This window comes from Delphinus delphis, chromosome 3, assembly GCF_949987515.2.
Source record: "Delphinus delphis chromosome 3, mDelDel1.2, whole genome shotgun sequence".
Classification (NCBI taxonomy): domain Eukaryota; kingdom Metazoa; phylum Chordata; class Mammalia; order Artiodactyla; family Delphinidae; genus Delphinus; species Delphinus delphis.
The window spans coordinates 158634739-158648203 of NC_082685.1; the positions used below are offsets into that span (position 1 = coordinate 158634739).

Below are 13465 nucleotides of genomic sequence, written 5' to 3' on the forward strand. Positions count from 1 at the left end.
CATTTCTCATGTATATAGCTGGGAGTGGAATTCCTGGGTCGTATAGTGACTATGTTTAACTTTTTGAGGACCTGCCAGACCGTTTCCCAGGGCAGCTGCACTATTTTACATTCTCACCAGCAGGGTCTGAGGGTTCTAGTTTTTCCATGTTCTCACCAGCAGGGTCTGAGGGTTCTAGTTTTTTCATGTTCTCACCAACATGTTACCTGTCACTTTGGGGCTGGATGATTTCTTGTGCAACTCTCAATTCAGGAAGTAGGATTTGATGAAAAAGATTAAATGTTTTTGAATTCAATAAAATCCTGCAAAGGAATTAAGGAGCATGTACGCAGCTGAAATGAGAAATAGCCGTTTCAAGTTTATTTACTTCCTACTGTGATCTTGGGTCATTCGTTTTTATGAAGTAACGACAAACTCCTGAGTAAGTTTGTGTATTTTTTCTAAAAACAGATGGTAGCCAGAATACAGCCAGGATTTCATTAAGATTATCTTACCAGTTTTTTTGTGTGTGTGTGTGTGTTTGAAAGAAAAGTATTCTTGTCTCTTGACAAGAAAAGGACAGAACTCTAGGAAATAAGAGGTAGAGGACGTCTGGTATTACATTCCACGAGGAGTGAAAACATCTTGTGATGTTCTTTTATTGTCCCTTCTGTTCTATATCTCCTACTGTTTCCACTAAAAGGAAGAATGGAACGCAGTTCTGAAGCCTTTTGTTTTGTGTCCCTTAGAGAGGATTTCCAGTAGTTTTTGAGAGTTCTTAGAACAGTTGTCTTCATTTTATAAAGTCTGCAAGGCCCATTCCCATTTACCTGCTTCTCTTCCTTCTCTTATTCTTCTGCTCTTCCTGTTACCTAATTCCTTTCTTCAGAAGAAAGACTATATAGGAAGAGAGTATTAGAGCAGGCATAGTTTTACCTCTAACATATAAATGGTTTAGAGCAGGTTTTATATACTGGTGAATCTTTTCAGAGTGCCTGGTACGTACGTAGTAGGGGGCTCAAAAGATGCTTGCGGAAAGCTGGCCGGATGGGTGGGTAGATGGATTTATGGGTGAAGTGACTTATAGATTGACTAGATTTTAGGTGTGTTGGCTCATTCTTTGGGTCCATTTTCTGTTTTCTTTTAAACACATATGTGTTGGCTGTGTGATGATTGGTTAACTAAGAGATGGAATAATTCGTTTTTTGTTCCTTGGATTGTCATATTCCTACACTGTCTGAGATTGTCTCAGCGGCTTGGAGATGTCTCGTTTCTTTCAGTGTCAAATTGTTTCTGGGATTATTTCTAGTCACTGTAGTTTGAAAGAAAAACTGAAAAGCTGTTTGGAGGAGTTGTGAGGAAGGTAGAGAAAATTAGAATATAAAGCCGGGATGGAATCAGTTGGCAAGTTGGAACCCCATAATCAGGGGAATAAACTTTCTTTTAAAATTTATTTATTTGTTTTTTTTAATTTATTTTTGGCTGCGTTGGGTCTTCGTCACTGCACGCGGGCTTTCTCTAGTTGTGGTGGGGGGGGCTACTCTTGCTGTGGCGCACGGGCTTCTCATTGCGGTGGCTTCTCTTGTTGCGGAGCATGGGCTCTGGGCACGCGAGCTTCAGCAGTTGTGGCACGCGGGCTCAGCAGTTGTGGCTTGCGGGCTCTAGAGCGCAGGCTCAGTAGTTGTGGCTCATGGGCTTAGTTGCTCCGCGGCATGTGAGATCTTCCCGGACCAGGGCTCAAACCCATGTCCCCTGCATTGGCAGGTGGATTCTTAACCACTGTGCCTCCAGGGAAGTCCGAATACACTCTTTAAAGAATTACAAGTTCATAAATAAGGTGTCTTGCCCGTTAGCATAATTTGTTTTTGTTTTGATTGGGAGCGGGGGATACCAATGTGTCTTTGTATCTTCACCTGGGCAACAATGAACAAAGATTAGTTTATTGTTGGCAAAATCTTTTACTGTTTTCTTTCTTCTTTTTTCTGCCTTTCCACCTCCTACTGCTCATGCACTCTTCATGTTATTTTCTGCATGGAAGCTACAGCTCATAGTGGTGACAGAGTTTGACCTTACGGGCGGACAGCGGGAAAGAATATGGATGCCACACGATCCTTCTCACTGGGAACTCTCCAGGGGCACGGGACAGATTGTGAACTTTATAGTATTGAATGTAGGCAGTCTCAGTTTACAACCATACTGTTTTTTATGTGTTGATGGTTAGGTGTTTGGGACATGACACATCTTCCTCTGGGAATAGTGCTATAAATGATCTTTAGGCCCATAGCCAGGCCCAAGAAATGATGTTGCCCCTGATGATGACGCAGCTGACAGCTACAAGCGCATTTCAACTACAGAGAGCTGGAATATATTCCTTATATATATTAAAAAAAAGCGGTGCCTTTAAAGACTTCCCTAGGCCAGTTTGGGGAGTTAACGCCACACTTCTCACACAGTCTTTGGGAGTGTTTGTGTGGGAGGGGTTATGTCTATGAGTTCTGAAGATGAGTGTCAGCAATACATTTTCCCCTGGAATTTCATGGTGGCATCAGCTCTGATGGGTGTAGAACAGTTGTTCTTGGCGTTGCCTATTGTAGAAAACAAACACCATCGCTGTTCCATAACCACAGTGAAATGGTACAAACTTGGGATCCTTACGCCACATGCTTCTGACATTCCGGGCTGTGTGCGCCCAGCCTCCTGTCATTACTTTTCCCTCCTCAGCAGTTGGTGCTGGGCCCGCACTACCTGAATTCTGCATCCTTTGAGCACTGAGCCTGAAACCGCCCAAGTTCCACTGGGCGCCAAGCAGTCCAGGGCTCTTTGGCATCTGAGACGGTTGTGCAGAAAGGAGTGCCAGCCTCAGGTCTGAAGCCTCACAGTCACGAGGAGGAAGTGAGTCAGGGGATCACTCAGCCTCGGCGGCCCCATGCTCTGCCTGCTGCGTGGCGAGGAATGCACAGACCACCCGCGGCAGTAGGGATGCTGGGGACGGTGGCTGCCCAGCTGCTTCACTTTTTCCAGGTCCCCTCTCGAGGGGTGGCTGTCTCTGCAGGGGAGATGCCTTGGGCTCCACCTTTTCCTTTCATTTCTAAGCTTGTCTCCAGCCAGCAATGCTCCTTTGTCCCCACTGCTCGTGTTCACGCTGTATTTTTCATACTCACTCTGTACGCGTGATGATGCTTCACTTTGTTCTCACCTGCACCGTTTCCAAACATTCTGACAAGTTGTGCGTTGAGGTTTTGCAAGGCCTTGGGGTTGAAATCTCCCCTGAGGTGAAAGAGCACAGGGTTTGGAGAGGTTTCGTCTCTGCAGTTCCAGCTGTCTGCATAAAAACATTGTGAGTTCTAAACATGAAAAGTACATTTAAAAAAACCCAAAACAGCACAGTGGCAAGAGAGGAGAAAAAGGAGAGAGTCCCGCTAGTACTGCCGTCCAGCTGTCTGCCTCGGAGACCTCCTTCCTTCTGCTCGTCAGATGTTTTGAATCACATTGTACAGGCCCCTCCCTTCCCTGTGTAAGCACCCAGCCAAGGTCACCGGAAATTAGATCTGCCCCAGGTAGACCGTGTCTGGGCTGATCCTACTTTGGGAGGTTGTGGAAATTCCTAGAATTGAGACAGTGGAGTCTGCTTTCAGTTAATGGGTTTGAAAACTCCTTTAATTTGGCTGTGGCTCTAGAACTTTCTGTTACTCTAGACCAGTGGTTCCCAACTAGGACAGTCAGCTCTGCTCAGCAAAAAACTACCTCACCCAAAATGTCAGTAGTGATGTGGTGGAAGAACCTGTGTTAGGACTCTGTATGTTATAAATGCCCTGTGTCCTTTGAGGTGGATTTGAGTGATAAGGATTGCAAAAAAATAGCATCTGTTCAGTTGATGAAAAGGTGTTCCTACTTCCAACAACAAAAATGACTATAAAAGAGGAGAGATCTCACTTACGTGGGAACATTTCCCCCACAAACCCCCCCCGAACTCATAGATGGAACAGATTAGTGGTTGCCAGACGTAGGGGGTGGGGGAATTGGGTGAGGGGGGTCAAATGGTACAAACTTACAGATATAAAATAAATCCTGGGGACCTAATGGACAGCATGGTGACTAGGGTTAATAATACCATATGGTATATTTCCTACTCTCTTAGCAAAGAGAGTAGATCTTAAAAGTTCTCATAGGGCTTCCCTGGTGGCGCAGTGGTTGAGAGTCCGCCTGCTGATGCAGGGGACGCGGGTTCGTGCCCCGGTCCGGGAAGATCCCACATGCCGCGGAGCGGCTGGGCCCGTGAGCCATGGCCGCTAAGCCTGCGCTTCCGGAGCCTGTGCTCCGCAACGGGAGAGGCCACAACAGTGAGAGGCCCGCGTACCGACAAAAATAAACAGTTCTCATAAGAAAAAAAGAATTAACTATGTGCGGTGATGGATGTTGACTAGATTTACTGTGTTGATCACTTCTCAGTATATACAGATATCAAATCATTATGTTGTACACCTGGAACTAATATGTTACATGTCAGTTACACCTCAGTTTTTAAAATACTGTTTAAATCCTTGTACTAACACATTTTACCCACATCTCATTTCTGGAATTCAGTATCTTCAAGAGCAGGGACCCCCCCCCATATCCCAGCCTGTTACATTAGACATCTTCTAAGCCAGTTACTTCTTTACTAAGTCATTGCCGGCAAAAGAGAACTTTCTTTTGGCTGATTAACTTACTGCAGATTTAAATAACCATATTAATCTTTCCATTACAAATCTATTTGACCTCTTTGTCTTTAAAAAAAAAAAAGAGCAGATCTCATTTCAGGAACCGTTTGTTACTTTATGGTGTAGATTGTTAGACTCCTGAACCGTGGTACTCAATGTGGGCCAAGTAAGCAGTTGTGGGAGAAAAATAAGTGCAGTGCCCCGTTCTGGGTCTAAGACTGAGTTGTGTGTTTGGCTAAAGAATGTTCTCTTTTCTGTGAATCTGTAATTAGAACATGCCACACAGCATGGTATTTAAAGTCCATCATCATTATCTCTTTTTAGGGTTGTTTTCCTACCTTATTTTTAAACTCATTTTTTTCAAAGTTCAGGGAAGAGAATCATTCTTAAAATCAGAAGAGAAATGTAATAGTTTAAAAGAAAAAAACTTTTTTAAAAATGGGGCAACAGTAAGTTGAAATCTATGGTAGAAGTTTGATCTTCTTAAATGAGGATCAGTAAACTTTCTGCGTAAAGGGACAGAAGGTAAATACTTTAGGCTTTGCAGAGCTACGTTGTGTTTCCGTGGTAGCAGGGAGGAGATAGGTACAACTTCTTGCCCAAGGAGGTACTGCAGTCACACACCGTTGGCCGGGGATTTATGATCATCTTCCAGGGAGGGGGGCCAGTGATTGAGACAGGGACGCCCTCTCCCACAGCCTCACCTGGAGATGAGTTCGGACATGTCTCCTTGTAGCCTTGTAGTCTCCGAGGCCCCCTTGTCTACCTAATGAAGAGCGGAGAACTTAATGAACCCAACACCCATCTTCAGAGTTTCAACACAGCTCTTCCATGCAGTCATTATGGCTGTGTGTGTGTGTTTCTTGATACTGCAGTTGCTCGGTTATAGAGACATGATTGGGTTTTTCCCATTATGGAGCGGTTAAGAATGTTCATGTACCATTGAGAAGTACATAGGCTGGGAGACAATTTTTTTAAATGATTTGCAATGACCAAGGTATAAATACGTACAATAAAATTCACCCGTTGTAGATTCACAATTGAGTGGATTTTAGTGCGTTTATACAGTTGTGCAGCATCAGCACGGTCCAGTTTTAGAGGAGTTCCATCGACCCCCCAGAGTTCCTTTTTCCACGTGCAGGCAGCGTGCCCACCCTGACACCTAGCTCTGGGCATCTCTTCATCTAGTTTCTGCATTGATGGATTTGCCCCTTCTCTACCTTTTTGTGTGTAGCTTCTTTCACTTAGCATAATGTTTTTGAGATTCATCCTTGTTGGTGATTCTGTGATTTGTTTCTTATTACTAAGACTTGTGTAGATTTATCGCATTTTGTTTCTGAACCAGTTGATGGACATCTGAGTGTGCGGACAAGAAAATGGTGCCCGCCATTCCCGTAAAAAAGTGAACGTCCCCACCATCAGCCACTGCAGTCGCCCCCAACGGTGCCCCCTGAGGGGAATTCAGGATGGAGAAAAATAGGATCTTGACCCTAGATAGTTAAGATGCATATCTAAGGAATAATTTCAATGAGCCCAGACTCTTGCATCTTCCCACACATAGAAAAACACTACAATCATTAACTTGAGATGTTGGGTTTTGTGCTTAGCAGTCATCTTTTGATGTTTGACCACTTTTTTTTTTTTTCCCCCCAGCACAAACCCTATATATCCTGGCTCCTCCCTTACCTGTTTGCAACTGTTAACTCGGAACTGTCCGGGAGGCTGGCTCCCAGGCTGTAGTCCTCCATAAGGTCCCCGAATAAAACGTAACTCGCAGCTTTTAGATTGTGCATTTTTTTTTCTGTCGACAAGTGATTTCTAGTATATGGCTATTATGAATAATGCCGCTACGAATGTTTGCTTACAAGGCTTTTTAGAATTTTTTTTTTTTTTTTTTTGAGAAGGTAGATACCTGGGAGTTGAATTCTTGGGACATACGGTGAGATTATGTTTTGATTTTTAAGAAACCACCAAACCGTTTTCCAAGGTGGATATAACATTTTATATCACTGCCAGTTTCTCCACATTGTCACCAGCACTTGGTATGGTCAGTCTTTTTTTTTATTAGAGCCAGGAAATCATTTGTTGGCAATGGAAACCTTATTTTTGAAGGGATGGTATTACTCGCCGCCTTATAGGATTGCTCTAAAGATCAAAGAGGTGGGAATTTTCTGTGCAAGTGCTTTGTCTTGTAAAACTATTACTGCTGATTATGTGCAGAAAAAGTTTTTAGAAGTTGAATTTAACACGTATCTGTCTCAGATTAAGATGAAAACGTCCCAAGTTTTAATAAAACATCTATTTTATGATCAAACTTGTTCCACCTACTTTTAAAGGCGTATCTTTGCTCCAATTGTGATTTTTCTCCATCGGCTAGGAGCTTTCTCCATATGCCTGCATTGTACATTAAATTATCAGTCTTATTTAACAGTGAGAGAATATAATGGTTTGCATATGGTGGGCACATTTTTCTTCCCCACTCAAACTTGGATGGTCTGGTAAATGTCTTTCTGTGATTTCGTTTTCAGATGCTTGTGGGTGGCCTCTTTCCTGGACCTGGGCATATGTGTTCTATTCTAATGGAATGGAAGCAGAAAGTTTGGGGGATGAGAGAAACCACCCAGAACAATCTATGTAAAAATATCCATTTCACCAGTTTTACTTTGCAATTCTGATTCTATGAAAATTGCCTGTTTAAACTTTTTCAAAGAACAAAGGGAGTGTTTCGAATGCATTTCCCTTCCTATCTGGGGAAGATACCGCTGTAGGTTTAGGAAAACTGGCCAGTGGGGCTCTAGATTTGAAATCTGGGCGGATTTTGTAAAACTTGTTTATTAGCAGCTCTTCACACCTCTTGAGAAAGACCTTTGGACTAAGGAGGTTGAGCTGTGTGTTTGTTCATGTAGGAAGGACTGTGTCAACAAGGGCTTGGTCATACTTTCAAATGAGAAGGTGAAAAGAACAAGAAAACTCAAGTAAAAGAAACTGCATGCAGTGTACCCCCTGGGAGTTGGGAGGTTTATATTAATTCTGGTGACAGTTTATATTAATTCAGTAATGTTTCATAACATAATGTTTATTCATACTAAATAGACAGTTTTGATACTTGGTCAACAGGGGCATGAAATCCTTTTTGATCAAAGCAAAGCAGATGATGGTCATAGCAAACAAAGCTTTGGATTCAGGATTCTGGGTTGGAGGTCCACTGTGAATTATTTTATGGTTTTACCTAATGAGTAAAAGTTTTTACCTTATGAGTTTGAAAATTCCCATTTAAGTGAGTGTGTGTGTGTGTGTGTATGAGTGTACACGGAGGTATTTGAAAGCTTTCAATGTTGCAGTCTCTGACATGTGAATTTTAAAAAGAATGAAAAAGTAGTTCAGGCACTTGGAAGTCTCTTTCTAGAACATTACAAATACTGCAGTTTTGGTGTGGAATGATATTTGAAAGAGAGCAGTCTTAGAGATGCCTGTAGTAAACGTCCTTTTTGGAAAGGAGCTGTTTGCTAATAAAGAAATCGGGACTGACAAACAGTCGTGTCCTTCTTTCTGGACGTTACCTGTGTCTTAGCCCAAAGTGGGATTCGGAGGTCTGTGACTGACCTGTGCAGGCATGGCAACTCGGCCGTGTTGGTGTTACGTGTGTTCTTTAAATAAGACAGTTCAGGGTTTATAGAGAAACACTTCATACTCATTTTTGATGCTCTTTTCCATCTTTATCATGGAGAATTTCAACCCCTCTACGGAGGGAGGGTTGAAGAGGTTTGGAGTTAACAACTTAAAATTCCCACAATAAAGAGAAAGGGGATACCCATGTGGAGGTCCTTGTATAGAGTTGTAGCGGGGATGCTGGGAGAGTCACAGAACTCGTAAGGGAAACAGGAGCCGGTGCCGTTTTAACCTTGGGCTCCAGCCACCTTGATCTTGGCGGAAACGCTTGTGGAACCTCATGCACATGTGGCCCTGCCTCTGGGTCCCCCTCCTTCCAGAGCCCCAGGGTCTAGCTTGCTGACCCCAAATGCTTTCATTGAACTCAAGGGTGACTTACGAGGGATCCTGAGTCACAGTGCTGACAACAAACGTTTTAGGTCCTGGCTGGTGTATTTTAAGCAGGATCAACATTGGCACTGAGGGAGTAACTTGTAAGTTGGATTTTTATATATTAAATTTTCCCTTTTAGAAGGAGTTGTGTGTGATAACTGAACACTTAAAGGGACCTTTGTGTGTTAGTTGTTGACTGACCTATTAGCGCATTTTATTGATTTCTGAATTACTTTAAGGAGACAGTGTGATGTGTGGAAAGAGCATGGAATTAGGAATTGGAAAGATTTGAGACCTGGCTTGGTCACCAGCTGTGTGACATTAGGTAAGGACTTAAGCTCTGAACTTCAGTTTCGGGGCAGGGATTCCTTTCTTACCAAAGATTAGCTTAGTATTAGTATTATTGAGGCTCTTAGCATGTGACTGTGACACCTCATGGGCACTCCATTACTGGAAGCTACTATTTATGCTATTAGTAACACAACTTAAAGTAGCATAAAGTGATGGGTATACTTAGTTTACTTTTATATTGCTTTCCCCCTGCCATCTCTCTGTGTTGAGAGTGACAGTAGTCCCTTAAACTAGAAGTTGAATGTATAACCAATATATTTTTAATATTTCACTTAACATTTCAAATCAAAAGAGAAATTAGGGCTTCCCTGGTGGCGCAGTGGTTGGGAGTCCGCCTGCCAATGCAGGGGACACGGGTTCGTGCCCCGGTCCGGGAGGATCCCACATGCCGCGGAGCGGCTGGGCCCGTGAGCCATGGCCGCTGAGCCTGCGTGTCCGGAGCCTGTGCTCCGCACCGGGAGAGGCCACAACAGTGAGAGGCCCGCGTACAGCAAAAAAAACCCCAGAAATTAAGCAGATCAATGAAATGAGGTTGAAAGTTCTAGAAAAGAAGTTTATGTGCTATTTCAAGTGATAATTTTGGTATTAAATTTACACTCTTTCATTTTTGTTGGAGTTGATGAAATTGTCGAGCAGAGTAGAAATAACATAATGAGATACTAAAGCGATTTCAGCACATTGGGTATACATAAGTCATAAAGGTAATTCTCTTTTAAAAATAAGTATTTGTTTATTGAAGTATAGTTGATTTAGAATATTGTGTTAGTTGCAGGTGTATAGCATAGTGATTTACTAGTTTTGCAGATTATATTCCATTATAGGTTAATGGATATTATGTAAGATAATGGATATCATTCCCTGTGCTATAGAGTATATCCTTGTTGCTTATCTATTTTATGTATAATAGTTTGTATTTGTTAATCCCATACCCCTAATTTGTCCCTCTTCCCTCCCTTTGGTAACCACTAGTTTGTTTTCTGTATCTGTGAGTCTGTTCCTGTTTTGCATATACATTCATTTGTGTTATATTTTTAGATTCCACATATAAGTGATATCATTACAGTATTTGTCTTTCTCTGTCTTACTTCACTAAGCATAATTTATCTAGGTCCATCCACGTTGCTGCAAATGGCAGTATTTCATTATTGTTTATGGCTGAGTAATTTTCACATGCACACACACACACACATACACACATCTTCTTTATCCAGTTGTCTGTTGATGGGCACTTGGGTTGCTTCCCTGTCTGGCTGTTGTAAATAGTGCTGCTGTGAACACTGGGGTAAGTGTTTCTTTTGGAACTAATGTTTTTGTTTTTTCTGGATATGTACCCAGGAGTGGAATTGCTGGATCATGTGGTAGTTCAACTTTTAGTTTTTTAAGGAACCTCCGTACTGTTTGCATAGTGGCTGCACCAATTTACATTCCCATCACCATGTACAAGAATTCCCATAAAGATAACTCTTTATAATTTGATCAGTGAACACCCAATAATTTCTTCAAACTTTTTTTTTATCACTTGTCCTTGAAAACAAACAGTTTTCATGTTGTGAAATCAAAGAAAGAGGAAATTCAGCATTGAAAGGCTAAGTATTATGGTTGTCATTTTATTTGCCCAGTGGAGAAATAAAAAAGGGAAATGAAATCAATGCCAAAAAATTGTGGCCCAGGTTAAAACAGTAGGATCTGGAAGTTGTTATCTGTTGGTATATCATCGCAAACTTTGCGGTGCATTTGGTGTCTGGTGGAATCCTACCAAAATTCACACCAGTGGATTGGGTTGTGATATTTACTAAAAAATAATCCCTCTCTTGGAGAGTCTAGTTGACACGTGGATTTGGTCCAAGTAGGAAGTCAGTGGAGTGTCCTGATGCCCTCCAAGTGGGCAAGTGCATGGGGCTTGGACCCGGGAAGATGGAGCCGGAAGGTCCCAAAGAGTTCTTGACTTGGGGTGAAGCAGTGTGGTGACCTGGTTAAACTTGTGGTTTCTGGATGTGTGATGCTGGGCAAGTTTCTTTACCTCTAGGCCTCCACTTCTCCATCTGTAAAATGGGACGATAATGGTGCTTGCCTTAAAGCGTGTATGTGAAGATATAATCCATATAAATCAATTGCATTTTAATTAATTAATTTTTTGGTTTTGGCTGTGTTGGGTCTTCATTGCTGCACACGGGCTTCCTCTGTTTGCAGCGAGCGGGCGCTACTTTTCGTTGCAGTGCACGGGCTTCTCATTGCGGTGGCTTCTCTTGTTGCGGAGCACAGGCTCTAGGCACGCAGGCTCAGTAGTTGTGGCGCACGGGCTCAGTTGCTCCACGGCATGTGGGATCTTCCCGGACCAGGGCTCGAACCCATGTCCCCTGCATTGGCAGGTGGATTCTTAACTACTGCGCCACCAGGGAAGTCCCTCAGTTGCATTTTAGTACTATTTTCTCTGTCCTTTCTCTGTCTGGTGGGACTCTGTCTCAGTCACACTTGTACACGTGTAAGGCTGTGGGCGATGCTTTCTTTGAAGATTCATTCCTTGCTTATTTGAGAAAGATGTTTGCTTTTCAAAAGGTGATTTTTAAGGAATGTAGTAGTCATAGTAATTTTAAGAGTGGTGTTTTGCCACAAAATGCAATCCAAACTCATAGTTAAATCCTGCTTGTTTTGTTTACAGGGAACACGGGTCTGGCTGAGAGAAAATGGCCAGCATTTTCCAAGTACCGTAAATTCCTGTGCAGAGGGCGTCATTGTCTTCCAGACGGACTATGGTCAGGTGAGCAGAGTCCCTGCAACTTCGTGACATCCGTGTTCTGCTTCCTTGGGTGGCCCTACGTAAGGGCACGTGTGCTTATTCACCTCGCCCTTCATACCTTAAACATCTTTTCTAAGTGATACAACAGAATCCCAAAAGGAATGTGTAATGCACACCTCGAGTGTGTGAGCGACACAATAAAAAATTCTCCCCAATCGAAATCAAAGTGTTCTAACTAGTACTGGACAGAAGAGCACCACACTTGGCTGGTTTCCTTCCTGGGGATCAAGAAGAATCAGAAGTATAGGGTGCAAGCAATTTGAGGAAAAGTTCAAATATATCAATATTTCCCGATTGGTTTCATGACCACGTTCCCTTAAAATTCGTCAACTTTCCTAGTGTTGGAAGTACTGGCCTGCCAGTGAGACTGTAGCAGTGTCCTGGTCCCTGTAAGGACAGGATGCACCAAACCACCTAACCTGAGCCTCTTCATCACCTTGTGAAGCAACTGAAGAAGCTCCTTCTGTTTGTGGGAACCACTGCTCCAGGGTCCCTATTCTTCAGTGTAAAACAAGTGAAAAGTCATATCACTGAAAACAAATACCTGAATCCAGAAACTGGCCCACTGCTTATATTTGGACAATGGTGAAAGGAGCCCAGTTTCTCCATTTTATAAGGAAACCAATTAAAACATTTTTAAATTGAAATATAGTTAATTTACAATGTTGTGTTAGTTTCAGGTGTATATAGCACAGTGATTCAGTTATATAGAAATTTTTTTTTCAGATTCTTTTCCATTATAGGTTATTACAAGATATTGAGTAGAGTTCACTGTGCTACACAGTAGGTCCTTGTTGGTTACCTATCTTATATATAGTCGTGTGTGTCTTTAATCCCAAGGAATTTTAATTTTAGAAATGGGTACCTCCCACAGAGACACATATTAAAATTGAAGACATAAAGGACTAAAATGACATCATATGCCAGTATTTCAAACTCTCAGTTGCTGAATTTTGTTTGCAAGTTGTGTTGAGAACAAAATCTTCAATGTCAGTGTTGTATAGTTTGCGGCTGATGGGCTACTTGGTTATCAAAACCTTGAGCAGAGATGATCCTCTTGGTGGTACATTTCCTCATTTCTTGGATTAATAAGCAGTGATGTTTCTGGGCTATTTTGCAATTCCTCAGTTACTTTTTCATCCGAGAGTCTTGAATGGTGCTTCAGTATTTGTCTGTTGGTGAAGATATAGCTGTGATGTGCAATGGAGAGAGGGGGGTGGTGGGTGCAGGGAGAGGGGAGCAAAGAGACCACTGGGAATCCAGTGTCTCCCAGTCACTGATGCCCCGTCTGGTCTCTTTCCCATCAGGTTCTCGGGTAGTGTGATGTGACCTGTAAACTAAGGACCAAGTGACCCGGCCAGCATTTTTCTGTCTTGCCTTCACTCCTCCCCTCTTGCCATCTCACTTTCCCCAGATGAGAATTCAGTTTCTTTCAGGCCTTGTACATACTTTTCAAGATGATAATAAAAAAGGGAAAACAATATTTAAACCGTGTACCTGACTTGACAGAACTTAATGGGGAATTCTTTTCTTTTTTTGTCGACTTATTATTTTGTTTGTTTGTTTGTTTTTGTCCCCATAACTATTTTTATTACAT

General features: G+C 42.4%; 1 protein-coding gene across 1 annotated transcript in view; it reads left to right on the top strand.

Moving 5' to 3' along the window:
* Window positions 1-13465, top strand: part of MYO10 (myosin X) — a 219594-nt gene that overhangs the window by 37937 nt on the left and 168192 nt on the right. The window contains exon 2 of the mRNA XM_060009646.1: window positions 11731-11829. Within this exon, the coding sequence (XP_059865629.1) occupies window positions 11731-11829 (99 nt within the window). The remainder of the gene's footprint in view (window positions 1-11730; window positions 11830-13465) is intronic.